At 41.0% G+C, this 19983-nt stretch overlaps 1 protein-coding gene across 1 annotated transcript in view; it reads left to right on the top strand.

Moving 5' to 3' along the window:
• LOC140232244 (uncharacterized) overlaps positions 1-19983 on the top strand; it is a 36311-nt gene that overhangs the window by 5416 nt on the left and 10912 nt on the right. The window contains exons 6-15 of the mRNA XM_072312378.1: positions 8496-8593; positions 10893-11065; positions 11364-11527; positions 12128-12291; positions 12956-13038; positions 14225-14386; positions 15231-15342; positions 15656-15825; positions 16308-16445; positions 16676-16694. Of these exons, the coding sequence (XP_072168479.1) occupies positions 8496-8593; positions 10893-11065; positions 11364-11527; positions 12128-12291; positions 12956-13038; positions 14225-14386; positions 15231-15342; positions 15656-15825; positions 16308-16445; positions 16676-16694 (1283 nt within the window). The remainder of the gene's footprint in view (positions 1-8495; positions 8594-10892; positions 11066-11363; positions 11528-12127; positions 12292-12955; positions 13039-14224; positions 14387-15230; positions 15343-15655; positions 15826-16307; positions 16446-16675; positions 16695-19983) is intronic.

Below are 19983 nucleotides of genomic sequence, written 5' to 3'. Positions count from 1 at the left end.
ACATAACCCTTCTATAAAATCACCTTTGCTCTTAGATAAAAGTCACGCGATATCATATGGATAAATCCTCTCTTCCACCAACCATTCCTAACATCTACAGATCACTTCGTCACAGTCAAATCACTTATCCCTACTCAAAACAATTACAATCACACATCTGATCCATATAGGTCCCACGACATCAAATCTGGAATGTCAGCAAGATAAGATGGGGGTATAATAATGTTGAAAAAATTACATTATACCAAACTACTGCGGATCTTACAACTTTAGATCACAGGGTACACCAACTATAAAAAACAAACGCAAATCTACACAATACCTCAGCATAACAAACCTTAAATGATGGTAACGGCAGTGCAATACACCTGTATTCTTAACTCCTCCATTATGTGTGTCAAAACTATTATGATCAATACTCAGGTAGCTTCTTAAATCTCTTGCTAGACGACACACAAGATACCCTAGTCCCTCCTATCAATACAGAATCTTACTCTATTAGGGAGAGCAAAAGGAATAATATTCCCTCTTACAATCTCAGTGGTATTACATCATAAACCCACAACATTGTACCTACACTGTACATCTCTGACTCTATCTCTAAACTCTTCCACCTTAAATGCATTACCAAAATGTAGTATAGGTAAATAGCTTCCATCAAAAACCATCAACTCAGCATCTTATCACACTATTATAGGTGCCCCATACTACACAGCACCATGTAATACCAGAGTACACAGATCACGCTAAACGCCCTATACTGTTACACAGCGCTACATAATACACTGTTCAGTACCGTAATTGGTCACGTACACAAACCTACGCAGGCCTGCAGCCCTTGCATTGTACTACTGCACTACGAATACATTGTGCGCACAAGACTACGGCAGCCGCAATTAACTACATACGCCCGTACACACAACACACGTCCGTAGACCGACTTAGCACAGGTACGTACATACATAAGTTACCGTGCATTCAGTGCCACTGAACAAAACCACCATCAACCAGAGACAAATAGAATGGCTTCATGTAAATTCTGACAAACACTCTCACTCCACATAATATGCCTGTTTGGCCCTTAAAACTCTTCATATCAATTACCAATACTGATAATACAGCACCATAACATCTAAGCACTGAAATTCTTGAGTAATTTGTGACGTTCTCATTTTCATCAACTCACCTGTGAACAGCAAGCAGAGAGGTGCCTGCCACATCGGGGCGCCCCTCCGTTGCTGATGTCTCTGCATAATTAGCACATCCCCACAACTCTTCCCCGCTTAAAGGTCATCGTCCCTGATGACCATATTATGTAAGGATACCTATACGTACACATACATGTACTTTATGGAATAACTATGGATGCGAAGTTACTCCACTTGTAGGCCTAAGTACCTCACATATTTAACACTTCAAGAAACAATGCTGCTTCCTTCAATAAAGGAACATTGTTAAACCAACTGAACAAAAGCTAAATGCTTTAACTTCGGGCTTTCACAATAACTACATCCATCTGGTTGCATGGAGTCCCACTTTAAATAAGTGTATACCACTGTGATCCTGTCATTTGAATGCACACAAATTTGCATTCATAAGTCCTAACCACACTCTGGACTTCAGCAGCCACAACAAAATTCATGAATATATAACAAGTGCAATAACTATGCGATTAAACAATAGCCAATGTAACGTTATCCAAACTGGATAAACTTCAAAAACGAATAAAACTTCTTAGGGAGATCAACTCCTCCCAAAACATACGACTGCGCACCACGGTGAGCTCCCTGCTTCACTTCCCCGCTTAAGCTCAGATCACGTGGGAAGTGTCCATTCCTTCCAAACAGGAGGCTTGCTAACAGCACAGCGCTTACACTTGGCGCACCATTGTTTCACCGACTCCTCCATCCCATGCCAGAAGAACCTGTCTCCAACCAGCCGATAGGTACGTCTGAACCCGAAATGCCCTGCCTCGTCATGAAACCGGGTGATAGCCTCCTCTTGAATGCTCTGCGGGGCAATGACCTGCAGGTGCTCTGTACCATCGTTCGGACGGCGCCTCCTCCGCAAAAGAACACCATTTCGGATGAACAGCCTCTTCCAGTCTCGCAGGAGAGCCAGACTTCCCGGTAAACAACTGCCCTTCTCCTCACGCGAGGGTGGTGTACCCCTTGACACAAAGGAGCGCACTTGATTGACAAGATCATCCCTCTCTTGAGCCTCCTGCAGATACTCAGCTGAGAACCCAGGCATGCACGCTTCTCCACCTAGACGTCTCTCCTCACTGCAGGTACTCAAAACAACTGGTATATCTGTTCCTTGAGAAACTAAGTCGAACTGGGCACGGATTGTGTCACTACTCACAATCATCTGTCCTTCTTCCTCAGGAGGATCCAGACGGGACAGGGCATCGGGGGCTTGGTTCTGCTTACTGGGCCTGTGTCTCTGCCTGTTTGGTGGTGTACCACCAGTCTCTGTGCGATGAGTGATACGGTCAGGGTAACCAAAGTCCATGTCACCATGAGAAAAGGCATCATGATGCTTTTCAAGAAGGTCTCTTTGGTTGTTTGCCTTATCCTGATCCTCCGTCTGTCGGGTATGAATAGCTTGTAGTGCCTCTTGCCATACTGGATCTGGGGTGGGCCAGAGTATCTTGTTCATGTGTTCCTGCCCGACACCTACTAACTGACTCCACACCTCCTGCAGTACGTTCATCCCTAGTATCCCTTGCATGGAACTCTGACCACGCCTCATGGCCATGTCTTCTTTCAACACCAAGACAATCCTGGCTGCGATCGGATGTCCCAAGACCTTGATATCGACGTCAAAACACCCCACATATGGGATATCATCCCCACTTGCAGAGACCAAGGAGAAGGACACTGGGACATCCTTCATCTGAATACCCGCCGGTTCTAACTTTTCTCTGAAGTACGTCTCTCCTATGGTAGTTACTTGGGAGCCGGGATCCAGGAGACAGGGCACGGTGACACTCCCAAACTCAACGTCAACAGAATAACATTCTCCAATGGCCCTGGACACGAACCCGTCATCTCCTCTAGTACCGTTGGGGACCACCTCCACCTCTGACATACGTCCAACTGGGGCACCTGATCCATGTGGTCCTGCGGAGGGACTCCCTTGTCTGGTGGTTCCACCACCTGTACGATCTGGTGGACTCACATTCTTCTGGGAATTTGGGGTATGGGATGCCTGGGGGGCTTCCTGTCTACTGGAATCAGGTTGATGTCTAGGCAAATTGCCTTTGTGAACTTCCCCTCTGCTCTGCAAAATCAGGATGACCCCGATTCCCATCTGGTCTTCCCTGGAGGTATGTCATTCCTGTTCTCGGGGGAAAATCCTGGCCTCTACCGTCTCTGCCATTAGTCCAATGTGGATTGGGAGAGTAATTCCTGTTCCTGTACAACTCGCTGAAATGAGGCGCACCAGGCTGTGGAAATCCATGCTGCCAACTCTGATCAGCAGGCCGAAACTGTGTTCCACCATAGTCTCTACTGGGACAGTCTCTAGCAAAGTGTCCAAAGTTCCCACATGAAAAGCAGGCACCTCTCTGCTGTCTCACACGAGGGTTCCACGTTCGCGCAGCTGGTGGTGCCAAGGGGGCCGTAGGCATCGCATCTCGGACGGCTTGTACTATCTTGTCACCCATCTCCTGAATTGTCAAGAGGACGTCTGATGGTTGAGGTGGGTGCTCCCCCTGTCGAGCCCGCACAGCAGCCTGGCGTGCACCCTCGTGGCCTTGTGTGCGACACTCCTCTTGCCCTGACCTACGGATGGCAAACTCACGTAAGACCCTGAAGTTTGTGTTACCATCCCGCTCATACCGATCCCTGCAAGCACTTCGCAGGACAGGGTCCTCTAATCCTTCAATGAACTGTTCGACTAGGATCCCGTTGGGGTCAGCGTACAGCTTGGCCTCACGACCACACAAATTGTTGAACCTCCGTTCTAGATCTACCGCAAAATCACGAAGTGGTTCCCCTCTCCTCTGCTTTCGCTCCAGAAAAAGCCGCTGCAGCTCACCCAGATTTTGCACACCTGCGTACGAATCTCTCAGAAATTGCAATATTTCCTCTGCTTGCTTCCCCTCTTTGATCAGGGCCCTCACCTCCATCTTTGGCACTCCTCGAATGTAGTCTAGCAAGTAGGAAGCCCGTTCCTCCTCCGGTACCCCATAGCGGGAAAAGGCTGACTTCACGCCGGAAATAAACTCCTCTACATCTCCTGCTTTTCCATCGAACACTGGTATTTTCCTCTCGGGCGCCATCACCAGTTTGGGGGGCCTCATCGTCAGTTCCCTGATCTGCGTCTTCAGGTCCGACAGCTCCTGGTTCACGTCATTTTGATCTGCCGCTGGAGTGGAGGGCGAATACACCAGTCTGTCGTCCCAGCCATCAGGTGGTGGCCGGATATGTCCCTGTATGGCAACTGTCCTTCTCTTTCTTCCATCCTCTGCCATATAGACCAGGCCATTTGCACGAGGATGTACCGCTTGTAGCACTTCCAGCAAGAGATGACCTTCCTTCTCCAAAGGATATTCTGTGACATCCCCTGGGCTGTCTTCAATCTGTAAAAATAACATCTTTGCCATATCCTGAATATATATCAATGTATCACAAATATCCCAAGCCAGACAGCTTTCACTTAAACCATATGCTCACAAGTTAAAACAATGCAAGCAATATGTCTCAAATATCCACTCACATTGCAAAGAAAAAAAAATTACTAAGGCATCAGTGTGTACGAAGGAATACACCTCGGAAACACTATTGAAGTCAGCATATACAAGTAAATGCCAAATATCTCTGAAATACAACTGAAGTTCCCAAAAGATGATACAGTCCTATCTGAGAAGGATCAGTAATAAAGGAAACCAGCTCTATAACCAAATCCTAATGAGTGGTGTCCAACATTAACACTCCACTGAATGGAAAGGACACTAATAATACACCTTGAAAAATCTGTTCCAATACACCTATATCGCTGGTCGCATTTAAATACAGGCACAAATACCAACATCAAAGCAGTACAACCCTACCTCATGACCTACTGCAGTAATACACAATGTACAAAAAAAAAATAGCAAACCTGCCCAAAACATGACAGGTCTAACTTCAATAGCCCTTCACAGTATAATCACTAGTCAGTCCCACATTCATTAAAAAAAATCCCCTGTGTATACTCGCAGTGTCTGCAATACTCTGTACACTCCGTATCAACACCGTACCAAATAGTTTAAATCTCAGGACTGACACTTCAAAGCTGAATCCATCGACCAATTACCTATTTACCCTTGCCCTTAAATCCGGTAATAACTCTATCCACACATGATAGGGCAAAACTGTATGTAAATCATACAAAAACGTCTACTAGCTCAGCAGGTTATATCAACCTCAAATTACACCATGTCCCTTCTCCATGAAAGTGGTAAAAACTACCTAAACAGGCTATCTACCAGTCCAAACAGGGATAATATCAATTACATCATCCCTTCTAGTATCTAATAATGTCAGACTGCACCAGTTCAAATTCACATCCGTCTACTCGAAATTGCCTGTCTGCCGCTACTTCATCCACTGCAGCTGAACTTCGAGTCCTCTACATCACCACCTCGTCATCCGCAAACAGTCCTGCAGCTACCTGGAACCATCTCCTGTCCATCTCTGGATCCCCTTCACCACCAGTTCTTCCTGTCTACCTGTCCTAGACGCCCAGGAGCACATCACCACCTAATCTTCAGGAAGGACCCCGATGCACTGGAACTCCCCCTTTATGTCCTATACTTCCCGCTGCATCTTTCACTAAGCCGTCTAGGAGCATCCAGGCCGCATTAACTCAGCCCAAGTCCTCTCAGTAGTGACTTCCAACCATGCTGTATCCTCCCATCCCATCCTCGTCGCCAGTTGTAGAGAGGGGCCGAATGGGGGCGCGATTGAGAGAGAGAAATATGGAGAAGGGGGAGATGATGTGAAGACGGTGTGGGTGTGTATGTGTGTCTATGATGGAGATGGTTATACGGCACGTGGGTTCGGGTGGGAGGTCGTGCAGTCAATGAAGACAAACACTCGACAGGAGTCCTGTGAACAGCAAGCAGAGAGGTCGCTTTTATTAACTCATAATATAGTCACAACACAATTACAGCTCCTAAAATGTACTTTAGGAGAACCCTTGAAACACTATAATGTGCACATCATCAAATCCACACATGTTTAACACCAAAACAACTCATTCATTATAACACACAGATACCAAGTGAGTTATTGTCTCTATAGCTATATAAATCCACAATGGAGTATCAATAATAGTATCATAACTAGTGAAAGCATCTGCCATATAATCAGCTGTATGTGGCATAACTCTCTCTCTCTCTCTATTATTTCACATATCATGACTGTTAAAAACCATTTATAATACATTAGACAGACTGTAAATGATTGGGTACAAAATGTTGTGGAACCATTTGATACAATGTAAATGTGTTGTAACAATATCTGCTTTTTGAAACTTATGAGTTGCAACACTGTGATGTCTATTCACATAAAGGGCTTACTCTATGGAATAAAATCATACTCTCCACACTTCATGATAAGCAGCCAGTGTCATGTCCACTCTGTTAGTGTAATGTCAGACCCCATATAGTAGAATAAAGCTTTTTACATGTGTGACTACCAGTCCTTGCATATACATATACAATACATATCTTATTCATCATTATTATGTGAAAAGAATAATACCTCCTTTGTTTTAGAGTCCAGCAAAGATCTGACTCAAACTATGCTATTTTGTTTGGATAATAAAAACAAATGAGACAGCAGTTCTCTCTTCACTGATTTGAATTGCTGAACAGTTAACCAGAGCCTGAATGCATCCATTATTAACACTTCCACATAACCCTTCTATAAAATCACCTTTGCTCTTAGATAAAAGTCACGCGATATCATATGGATAAATCCTCTCTTCCACCAACCATTCCTAACATCTACAGATCACTTCGTCACAGTCAAATCACTTATCCCTACTCAAAACAATTACAATCACACATCTGATCCATATAGGTCCCACGACATCAAATCTGGAATGTCAGCAAGATAAGATGGGGGTATAATAATGTTGAAAAAATTACATTATACCAAACTACTGCGGATCTTACAACTTTAGATCACAGGGTACACCAACTATAAAAAACAAATGCAAATCTACACAATACCTCAGCATAACAAACCTTAAATGATGGTAACGGCAGTGCAATACACCTGTATTCTTAACTCCTCCATTATGTGTGTCAAAACTATTATGATCAATACTCAGGTAGCTTCTTAAATCTCTTGCTAGACGACACACAAGATACCCTAGTCCCTCCTATCAATACAGAATCTTACTCTATTAGGGAGAGCAAAAGGAATAATATTCCCTCTTACAATCTCAGTGGTATTACATCATAAACCCACAACATTGTACCTACACTGTACATCTCTGACTCTATCTCTAAACTCTTCCACCTTAAATGCATTACCAAAATGTAGTATAGGTAAATAGCTTCCATCAAAAACCATCAACTCAGCATCTTATCACACTATTATAGGTGCCCCATACTACACAGCACCATGTAATACCAGAGTACACAGATCACGCTAAACGCCCTATACTGTTACACAGCGCTACATAATACACTGTTCAGTACCGTAATTGGTCACGTACACAAACCTACGCAGGCCTGCAGCCCTTGCATTGTACTACTGCACTACGAATACATTGTGCGCACAAGACTACGGCAGCCGCAATTAACTACATACGCCCGTACACACAACACACGTCCGTAGACCGACTTAGCACAGGTACGTACATACATAAGTTACCGTGCATTCAGTGCCACTGAACAAAACCACCATCAACCAGAGACAAATAGAATGGCTTCATGTAAATTCTGACAAACACTCTCACTCCACATAATATGCCTGTTTGGCCCTTAAAACTCTTCATATCAATTACCAATACTGATAATACAGCACCATAACATCTAAGCACTGAAATTCTTGAGTAATTTGTGACGTTCTCATTTTCATCAACTCACCTGTGAACAGCAAGCAGAGAGGTGCCTGCCACATGGGGGCGCCCCTCCGTTGCTGATGTCTCTGCATAATTAGCACATCCCCACAATGATAATGTTTGGATGAAGAGTGTACCAATTGGCATAAGGTAGCAATGACTCATAAGCAGTAAGAAAAATATCAATTTGTTGTTGGTGGTTTACAGGTAACAACAATAAGATGATTTCTAAGCAATTCATTGTCCATTGTTCATTGTCCATTGTGCGCGGAATCATTAACTTAATGATTCGACGGGAAACTAAACTATGTGTAACAGTGGGAGTAGCAAAACACAATTGACATACAAAGCATTATTTTGATAGATTGGGGAACAACAAAAAATGAATAGATTATCTTTTTTTCTCTCTCATTTTACAAACATTGTAGCTATGAAGAGTGGAGTTCGCATCAAAGACTATCTTGCGGAAAGAGACAACGAAAGCAACACGTGTCTGCATCTTGCTGTATCCAAGAGGAGAACCAAGGTATCTAGTGAAGAATTCATTTTCATTCTTCTTCTTCTTCTTCTTCTTTTCCTTCTTCTCCTCCTCCTTCGTCCTCCTCTTCCTCCTCCTTTTCTTCTTCTCCTCCTCCTAATAGAGTATTTTGTAACTAATGTAATAGTAATGACGCAAGTAATATAAAAAAGTTGAATAGATAGCACTATTCTTGTTTTAACATGTTTAAAGAATATTAGAATGTCACGTAATATTGTATTTAACAAAGACATATATATATATATATATATATATATATATATACATATATATAAACATGTAAATGGACTGTGTGTCAGATATCTGTACAATCTTTTCAGACAAATGACAAAATTAAAGATTACATTGCGGAAAAAAAAATGTCAGGGGTAGATGTAGAATATAAAGGTGTTCGATGTAGCACGTTATCACCTTCTTTAAAATTGTCGCCTAGTCAACGAATACGTGGCAAACCCATATAGCAATTTACCTGAGTCATCTTCACCCAGGTCGAAAACCAGTAGAAACCAGTAGAAACCAGTAAGCATTTTTTACTGGTCTTTACTGGTTTTAACTGGTCTTAACTGGTTTCAACTGGTACCAGTTGAAATCAGAAGGTAACTCCAAAATTCCAGTAACAAAATAAGCAATTCTAACTGAAACTAGTTGATACCAGTTGAAGATGTACTGGTACCAGTTTATACCAGTTCAAGTTGCACTTCTTACCAGTTGAAACCAGTGCAAGTCTACTGGTACCAGTTGCAGTCTTACTGGTACCAGTTTATACCAGTTGAAGTTACACTGCTTACCAGTTGAAACCAGTACAAATCTACTGGTACCAGCTGAAGTCTTACTGGTACCATTTTATACCAGTTGAAGTTGCACTGCTTACCAGTTGAAACCAGTACAAGTCTACTGGTACCAGTTGTAGTCTTACTGGTACCAGTTTATACCAGTTGAAGTTGCACTGCTTACCAGTTGAAACCAGTACAAGTCTACTGGTACCAGCTGAAGTCTTACTGGTACCAGTTTATACCAGTTGAAGTTGCACTGCTTACCAGTTGAAACCAGTACAAGTCTACTGGTACCAGTTGATACCAGTTCATATCTCATTGTGTACCAGTTGACACAAGCTGAAGTCTACTTTTTGAATTCCATTAGTTCATCAATTAAAACTGAATTAAAAGGTTAACAAAACTTAGCTAAAACATTAAATCAAAAAGTAAACAAAACGTAATTAAACAAAACATTTGACGGGATTGAACTTAGACTTCAACTAAATGAAACTGGAACCAATTAAGATCAGTTGACACTTCAACTGACAGACTGTATTTTGACCAGTTTGAGCGTGTGTTTGTGTGTGTATGTGTGCGCACGTGTGTGTGTTTCGGTGTGTGTGCAAATTAGTTTACACAATTTGATACCCATGTAACAGACTGGACTTGCTTATATCTTCATTCCATATTAACACCCACTAAATCATTGAAATTCTAATACCAGTTGATACCAGTTGGTTTCTATTGGTTTTTACTGGTTCGTTTGCTTGTGAATATTCATAAGCTATTCAAATTATCTTCGTGAAAATGAGAAAATATTGTTAAATTTATCTTTTTTTAATGATTTGAATAAACTCAGAAATGTCTGAAATGCATTAGAAATTCATCTAATATTATTGCCGTGATATTCACAATTTCAACTTGTCCCTCTGATGAGGTATTTTCATATTTTTATAATAAAAGTTTAATCTACTTGGTAACCATGTCTTAAATCATTACAGCAATATAGCCCTACCTCTGGTACTAACTAGGTCTAGGATGTAGGCTAAGCCTAAATGTAGTTGTAGGTATAGGCTTTCAGACTAGCTGTAGGATTATGTTAGGTTAGATATTAACAATGTCCTGACATACACTAAACACCTATACACCAAATAATTCAACACCAAATTAATTTTGTCAACTGGATCCCAGTTGATTCCAGTTGATACAAGTTGATTCCAGTTGGACGAATACCAGTTGATACCAGTTGATTTCACGTCACTCATTCCAATTTCCATATTGAAACCAGTTGCCTTAACTGGAATCAACTGGTACCAGTACCAGTTGCCAACTGGTTTTTCGACCTGGGCAATCCTTAAATTTCTGCCCTTGCATAGTCATCATCATTACAGTCATCGTAGTTAGTGATTTTCTCTTAAATATTTATGGTTCCATGCCATCGCAGACACACATTTATACTGGCCGCGGTTGAAAGTACTCTTTACAGCAAACATGATGACATTAGTGTGGAATTCCTTCTGTGAAAATCGCAGGTGATTCAGATCCTGCTGGACGGAGGAGTGGACGTCAATGTCCAGAAGACAAACGGGATGACCCCTCTTCACATCGCCGCCGTCAACGGCGCCACCGACACAGCATACCAACTGCTCGGTAACGATGCCGACATCGAGCTCGTGGACGACGAGGGAATGACGCCACTACATAGGTAGTTATATCTGACGCTGATACCATATCGAATGTTCTTCGAACAATCCTACTCTATAAGGAATGGAAGAGTTTGCATTTGTCGTTGAAGCTTAAATTGACTGAGAAAATTATGCTATTTTTTACTACACTGCATCGAGTGAAAAATGTCTCAAAAAGTTGACGCATGATTTTCTAAATCATGATTTACTGAAGTATTGTTGTGGATTTTCGAAGACATTAGCTTCTGCTGAGAGCAGGGTAAGCATGTGAATGGTAATCCTGACTTTGCCACTGTTGTTATTCTCACCAAATCAAAGAGCTGCCTTGTACAACAGGGTAGAAACCATGGCCCTGCTCATCCACGAGGGAGCCGTGATCGATGAAGTCGACAATATCGGCTTCACGCCCCTCCTCTGCGCCGCCTGGAAAGGGCACGTCCCGGCCGGGGATCTGCTGCTGACTCGTGGCGCTGACATGAACGGTGACTGGGAAATATTATCACTCTTTTGATCTGTATATCAGATACTTGCCTTAAAATAAAAGACTAAACAAAGTAACAAACAGCCAAACAAACTGATAGAGAGAGAGGGAGAAAGAAAGAGAGAGGCAGAAAGAGAGAGGGAGAGAGGGGCAGACAGACGAACAAAAAAACAGCATTTACATTTTCTTCATAATTAAGTTTATCAAACATTGTGCTAGTGAAACGCAGCATAATATTATCAGCACTTATAAGCCTTTTTCAAATTTGCCAGCTCCATCTAACTTAGAATCATATACCAATATCATCTGTAAAAAAAAGACAAAAAGTAAAAAAAAAAAAAATGGGACGTATACACCTCCGTTGGTGTAAAAGGGTAGTTTCTTAGCATTCTAGTACAGTGTATTTATATCAAAATGATCATATGTGATGTGACTAAGTGATGTGTTCACTGACAAACATTCTTGAAGGACATTAGATATCAAATCTATCTATCCTTACATCAGAAATTGTGTTCATTAGTATAAGTAGCTGATTATGAACATTGCATTTCGTCTTCGCCATCAAATTTACAAATTATTTTGTTCTCTTTGCACTCCGCAGTCTTCGATCACCATCACAAGTCCCCTCTCCACTGGGCCGCTGAGATGGATCACCCGGAATTCGTGGCGTTCCTCCTGAAGAACGGAAGGCAGGAGCTCAACAACCTCCCCGACATCTTTGAGAGGACGGCCCTGCACTACGCCGCTGAAGTTGGCAACGTCGAGGTAGGGTTGTGGGGTCGCTATTATGACGTCACTGATTTTCATATGACGAAATGATACATGAATCATTCTCACAGCTTGAAGTGTTTTCCGACTGTATTGCCGGCTAGAGCCGTCAGAAAACAGTGCTTTAAACGCTGCCTGAAGGAAACATGAGGACAAGGATAAAATAAGGAATATTAAGCAGGTTATTGAAGATATGATGTGTGATGTTCTCTTCAATTTGTCTAGATATCTACCCTCTGTACAAATGAAATTTCTAAGATCACAACTGCTGATCTACATTTTAACAAACACGTCGAGGGGGAAAAAAGGGAGCTGGCGGGAATCGAAACTGTCATCTGTTGCTTTCCGGATAGACGATAAAGTTGATTCAGTACCCTCATCATTATCTTTCTCCTATCCGTTTGTAAATCATCACTAACTAAACTAACATTTTCATGTTACTAGTGAATATTTTTTTCTTCATTTTTAATTTTGTCATGTTCACTTCACTTCGTCAGTTCAGTTAATTTATGAATGTTCAGCTGTGTTCAGACATTATTTTATGACACTTTCGTAGGTGACCATATTTGACCGTGAAAGTCATACTCGTTAGTCATCATTGTGTCATATTCTATGACTAAGTAAATATATAGATATCATATCTTATGAATTGACATGCCAGATAGTCAGGCTGTTGCTGGAATACAAGGCACGATCTGATGCCAGGGACGGACTGGAAAAAACACCTGTTCACGTAGCTGCTCAGTAAGTGAACTCTCTCCTCAAGTATGATTGAGATTTCTGCCAGTGGAATGGAATCCAATTTTCCTTTTGAAGTTAAGACGGACAGCAATATGGGCCTAATATTGTTGGAACATAGATGGAATTCTCACTTACGTTGCTACAAAGTAAGGTACTTTGACGCTATGATCTAGCCGATAACTTATTATTCAACGTGAAATATTGCCCCACATAACAAGGCCGTATGTTTTATAAAATCAGATGGCTTGCAGGCAATACCGTCGCCCCCTTTATAAATGACTGAAACAAACAAACAAAAATGATGGATTCCTGTTAGTTTGCTGCTGAGTAAGGAAGCTTACAAGTGCCACACAGGAGACGAGATAATTTCCCGTCTTCTCGACCTCTTCGGGTCCGGGAAAGGGAGAAGGAGGGAAAGCAAGAAGGCGACTTGCGAGATCTCGTCTTCTCGACTTCTTGGGTCCGGGAAAACAAGAAGACCTGGGGGGAGTGCATTTCATGAAGAATTTTGGATAAATTTGCTCTCAGTCAATCAGATGCAAGGATTTCCTTATATAGCTTGTAACAGTTTGTCAGAAAAATATCTGACCAAAACGCTTCATAAAATCCCCCCCCCCCCCCAGATCTCATACAGTAGTCATATCTAGCCTTCTTCGCCTTTTCAGACCTGAGAAGTCGATAAGACTAAATCTCACGACTCGTCTTCTCGGACCAGAACAGGTGAAAAAAGGAAAGTAATTGTCTTGTCTAATTCACTGTGGCACTAATAAGCTTTTAGCTGAGATGTACAATATGTACAGAGATTTCAAGGTAAATTTATGAGCAGTGGTTCCTGGTATTTTGAATGCTGTCAGTAAAGACCCAACAACCTTATCAGTGAAACATCACAGGAAAGCTCCCCTTTAAATTTTCTACGGCTTTGTTTATTTGTTTTCTGTTTTGTTTGTTTCGTTTTGTTTATTCAGTTTTCCTCAGAGTGACAATGTGCAAACATATCACGTTAAAAGAACAATAATGTGAAAATAAAAATACATATTTTCAATTCGTCGAAATATATAAACACCATGAATTAAGGAAGAAATAAATAAACGTATTCATGTTATTCACTGCGTAATGTTGAATATGTTTCTGTATATTGTCGTTGCTTTTTATTTCTCCGCCGCTTGCACACTCCTGACCACACCACCAGGGCTGGTTACGTCCACTGCGTGGAAGAACTCCTCCGGGACACACCCGATCTCCTCAACGAAGATGACCGGGACGGGATGACACCCTTGCTAACAGCCTGTTACTATGGTCACCATAGGGTTGCCATGACATTACTGAAGATGGGAGCAGACGTCTCCAAGGTGTACGTGTACCAGTCAGTCTGTCTTTACGCCCAGACCTCATTCATTTGCATTATCGAAATATGATAATCGTGGACCTTGGGGTATGACTTTTCTTTATTCCCCCCCCCCCGCTACAAATAATTTTCTAAGATCGCAACTGCTGATCTATAAATTTTATCAGACATGTCGGGAAAAAAGGAACCATCAGGAATCGAACCAGTCATCTACTGCTTTCCCGGCAGCGACACTACCACCAGGCTGTCCCTGGTTGCCGGCAGTGACACTATGAACATGGAACAATTACCCAAGCTCCGAAATTCCGACATTGTTATGTTAAGCAGACAAGGCATGTTAATGACAGCAAGATATTATTAAGCAGACAGGTGAAGATGTTGAATAAATTTATATGATTTTCATTCATTGTGTCAGCAGTTGCGATCTTCCAAATTTATATGTACAGATCGTGGGGGACGAACTGAAGAAAAATCATACCACAAGGTCCGCGATGTCGACAATACTAAGTTAAGCCTCGTGGTCGAGCTCGTAGGCTTTATTCACCTAGTGTCTAAAGCTCGTGGACCGTATAGCTCGTGGTCCTATTCTACTCGATGTCGAGCTCGTGGGCCCCATTAGTGTTCACGTAGTGTCTGGCCCATTGGCTGTATGACTCGTAAGCTCTGAAGTCGTTGGCTGTATAACCATTGATAACTCGTAGGCTGTATGACTCGTGGACTGTATGACTCGTGGGTGCCGAGCTCGTTACGTGCACCCGTAAAATTAGACCATTGCCTATCGTTCACACAAATTTCTCGATCATCGATTTATAGTCATGACTAATTAAATCTCGTCTAATCAAATACGCAGGAATGACGAATATCGCACGGCACTGACCCTGGCTGCTGCGAACAATCACGTGATGACCATGAGTCTTCTGATTGAACACAACTGTGACGTCAACGCCATCGACAAGACTAAGGTATGCTAATTATCCGGGTAATACTAACCTTTTCAAACCTCGAAAATTATGCTCAAAGAGATACTATTTTGAATGAAATAATTACATAATTCATGTTTAAAAGGTGAAGCCTTGATAAACAAAGGAATGGACAGTCACTAATTAAATCTCATTGGAAATAAGTACAGTAACTTTAAAACGAAATAGTTCATAGAGCAGTTGGACTTTCGAAATTTCCTTGGATCTTCGAGTCACATGTACCGGTACCTCTGTTATAATCAGGTGATTAAGCAGTTGAGTGACAATTTTATCTCATCCTAATACTCGCCGTCAGAGCACGGCCCTCCACCTGTGCTGCGATGCGGGCCACATCGCGGCGGCCAATCTCCTCATCCGAGCCGGAGCTGACCAGTCGTGTTCCAACGACCAGGGCCTGACACCGCTCGAGTTGGCCATCGAGAGGGAGCAGGGCGAGATCGCTGCCGCTATCATCAAATCCAAAGAGTAAGTACGATGTCGAACACACTTTATATGCATGTTAATCTCACTACTTCTTGAAAATCTGCTTTCGAAAATATCGTGTAACAGAGGAGCCAATCCGATTCGTTCTGCATTGCTCACCACAAAATTCAAATATTTTTCCCATTTTATAGTTACGTAAGTTTTTGCGTGATATAAGTTCTATCAGTGAAATGAACTGTGTCCAGCGACTGTTCAAAACAAAACAAAACAAAAAACTGCTTGTTGCATCGCCGCGTTTGCATAACTTGAAGTCACAGCACTTGTTACTGTCTGCTGCAGAGTTGGCTATTTGTTTGTTTGTTAATTTTCAACATGTATTCAATTCAAGACATTTTCAGCCATTCAGTTTGTGAGTCGATTAAAGATTTTGGCGCTGATCAAACCGGTCAATCTTTCTTAACTTTGTAAAGCCAATTTTGATGAGTGATTTCTTGGCATGCGCACTTTACTTTCTTTTTGATCAGCTGGCGGGTGGCCATGCAGAGTAGGGACGAGCAGATGATTTCACCCATGAAATCTCTAATCGAGAAGCTACCCGACGTCGCACTCCTCGTCATGGACCGGTGCGTTCACCAGACGTCGATCAACGATCCGAAAAATCCGTCCTTCATCGTAAGATTTACCATAATATCATTGAAAGAGGCTGTAGCGGAAGTCTACCAACTTAAAGTGGCATGACGTGTATAACTTTTGCGGTGGACACTATTCAATTCGATTTCAATTCAGTAGTTAGGTGATCCGAGTATCCTCTCGGATCACCTTCTGTATCTGTACGGATTCTTTCTTCTTCTTTCTTTATTTCTCCCCCAAAGTTGTGCAGAGGTTAGCTCAGAAAGTGCTTTGCCTATCACGTTGAAACTTATACCATGTATGTATCGTGTCCCAAAGACGACAGATCAAGTAAAATCATAGTGATCAGTCGACCGTGACGTCACTATGACGTCATTATGTGAAAACACATTCTCAATCATATCTCATTAATGGAATAGAATTTTTCAATGAAATTTACGTCACATATATTTGAAGTTATGCGCATTCTACTCATGTTCTCAAAATTCATATTTTCTCTTAAAACGTGCGCGTACGCGAGCGTTGAAATATTTGTATGCTCCAATCGAGCTCAAAATTTTTTTGCACACGTTTCAAACCATTTGGAGCATTTTTTGAAAAATTGAAAAAATCGGACGGACGCGTACGCGCGCGCGCATATACGCACGCACAGCTCATATGGAATAGAAATTTCCCGTTTTTTCACACGGATCGGATGCCTGAAATGTTAAGGAATATTTCTACCAAGTTTCAAGTCAATCCGACTCAATATGACGTCATACGGGCCCGTCAAATTTGAAATTCCGCGCGCGCGTCAATGGCGATATACAGTGCAACTATGCAAAAAAAAAAACGCCAATTTTAAATCCGATTTTACTCGTCAGGATGGACGGTGACCCCCCATTTTCTTTACATATTTTGAAAGCTGATGAGTTGTACATGTCATTTCAAGGGGTGGCAAAGCTGACAAAATGATTAAAAGATATCAAATTTCTTAATAAAGTAAAAAAGGTAAATTTTCAAAATGACGTCATCAAATTTCAAGTTCATTCGAGCGTATCTCACTAGTCCTTTGTCAATTTTCACCCAGATTTCAGTACGTTATAGCTTATTTAATGTTCTTTCAAACATAAAATTACAACATTTTGATTAGATGACGGCATCACCTCGTAAAATGTATTGAATGTAATCTTGTCAAATTTGTCCAGTTTACGTGTTATCTCTATGGGAGTGCAGTTTTTCTGGAAATGAAAATTGACATGACTATCTTTATCGAGCTCTAGCTCACTTACCCTTCGGTAAATTTCTCCCAGATTTTAATATGTTGTAGCTGAGACTTTACGCTACCGTTAGTGTGCCCTTCGTTTTTTCATACGAGGTCGGGATCACGTCAAAAATTTTGGTTGAAATTAAAGCTTATCTTCAATGTATTGAGATATGTCTTTCTTTCTGCACCTTTCTTTGCAATAACTCCAGAAAAACAGCCTTTATCACCCCCAAATTTTGCACATGTTTAGTTCATGTCACGTACATTATTTCATAATATAACAACTACTTGATCAGACACCATCTTGGGTATGTAAATTAGGGTCAAAGGTCATAAATGTTTCAATTTGTTTCTTGATTAATATATGTCCTATCTTTCCCATATTTTGCACACGCAAAGACCATGTTACAAGGATTATTTCACAAAATAACCACTTTTTGCTGAGATGACACCTTGTCTGTGGAAATTGGGGTCAAAGGTCATATGTACTTCTTTCTGTATCTTCGTTATGACGTGTAATCTCTATGGGAGGGAATTTCTTTAAATGTGACAATTGACATGATTGTCTTTATCGAGCACTAGCTCACTTACCCTTCGGTGAATTTCTCCCAGATTTTAATATGTTGTAGCTGAGACCTTGCGCTATCTAAATTGTGCCTTTGTTTTTTTTTTCATACAATGTCGGGATCATGTTTTAAAACTTGGTTGAAATTAAAGCTTATCTTCGATGTATTGAGAAATTTCTGTCTTTCTGCAACTTTCTTTGCAATAACTCAAGAAAAACAGCCCGTGTCACCTCCATATTTTGGACATGTTTAGTTCATGTCACGTACATTATTTCATAAAATAAAAACTACTTGATCGGACCCCATCTTGGGTATGTAAATTATGGTCAAAGGTCATAGATATTTTATCTTGTATCTTAGTGAATACCTGTCCTATCTTTGCCATATTTTGCACACGTATAGACGATGTCGCGAGAATCATTTCACAAAATAACCACTTTTTCCTCAGATGCCATCTTGGGAGTGTAAAGGTGGGTCAAAGGTCATATGTATTTGTTGCTGTATCTTCGTTACTAGTGTATACAGAATTTAGTACCAAGGTGGGCAGATATGACTCCCTTTTCTAAATGAGAATCCAAACATCACACGGCCAATCTCTCTAAACACAGATGAAACCTGTATGGTCATGCGTAGAAATTGCGATCAGGACTCGAATCATTGATAAAAAAAGATCGGATCACCTTAATTTGTCAGTAATGACAAATTACAATCTCTAGTTTTATTTATTTCCATCATCAAAAAGAAAAGAAAAGAAAAAGAGAACATGATCCAAAGTGGTACAAGTTGTCGATTTGTCTTTCATTCGTCTAGTAAGGGCAGATCTTTTTTCCAAAAACAATATAAATTATATGCACGAATTGTGTTGCATATTCCTTTCTATTCTGTTACCTCTTTATCACGCTATAGTCTTGTTTCCTCTTGTGTCGTCAAGTCTGTTTGTTTCTTGTTTTTCCTCCTACAAGTAGTCTTGTTGCTGTCCCAGTCCTGTTGCATGTTCATAACTCTGTTTGTTGTTGTTTTATGTATAACTGTTTGTTCGTCTGTCTCTTAGTGGGCTCCCAAACTTTTTTGTGACGAACTTTTTGTACGGATTTTTTGCTGTTTTCAATTCAATTTTTACATCGGGCTTCTAATACAAGAGGGGCCCACACTCTACAAGCTCTGTCTTTTTAGTGGGTCCCTCCGTTTTTTTCACACAATGCATATATTGAAAACCATTTCACTTTCGTTATCTTAGCACCTATTGCAATGTATCGCTACTGTTAGTTTTTTTTCCTATTATTGTTGCCTTCTCTGTACAATTGTATGCATTGTTTTTGTCACTCAAGAAAGTGAGATTTATGTTTGTATATTGTGGAAAAAACGAATAAATATGAACTTGAACTTGAACTTGAACTTGAATGATGTCATAAAAAAGAAACAATGCACTTTGTCATGGCAACAAAAATAGTAAATAATCATAACGATGGAAAACAGTGTTCCACTAAAAAGCCACCATCACTGCGCAGATGAGTGAAATGAATGAAACCTTACGTGTGCTCTAACCATCCGAAACCGAATTAATGCTTGACACAAAGCTTTATGTAGGCTGAATTGTTCGGTTTGTTTGCACTTACGTAAAACTTTATGAAATGAAAGAAGCAAATATAAAATAGGTACATAGTTAGTAGGCCTACATAAAAAATATAAATGAAATTGAGAAATTTGAGAGATTTGAGTAATTTTTTTCTATGCTTTGTACAACAACAACAACAACAA

Source organism: Diadema setosum, chromosome 8 (genome assembly GCF_964275005.1).
Source record: "Diadema setosum chromosome 8, eeDiaSeto1, whole genome shotgun sequence".
Taxonomy (NCBI): domain Eukaryota; kingdom Metazoa; phylum Echinodermata; class Echinoidea; order Diadematoida; family Diadematidae; genus Diadema; species Diadema setosum.
Note: the sequence above shows the minus strand (reverse complement) of the source record. Positions and strands in the feature narration are given on the sequence as shown.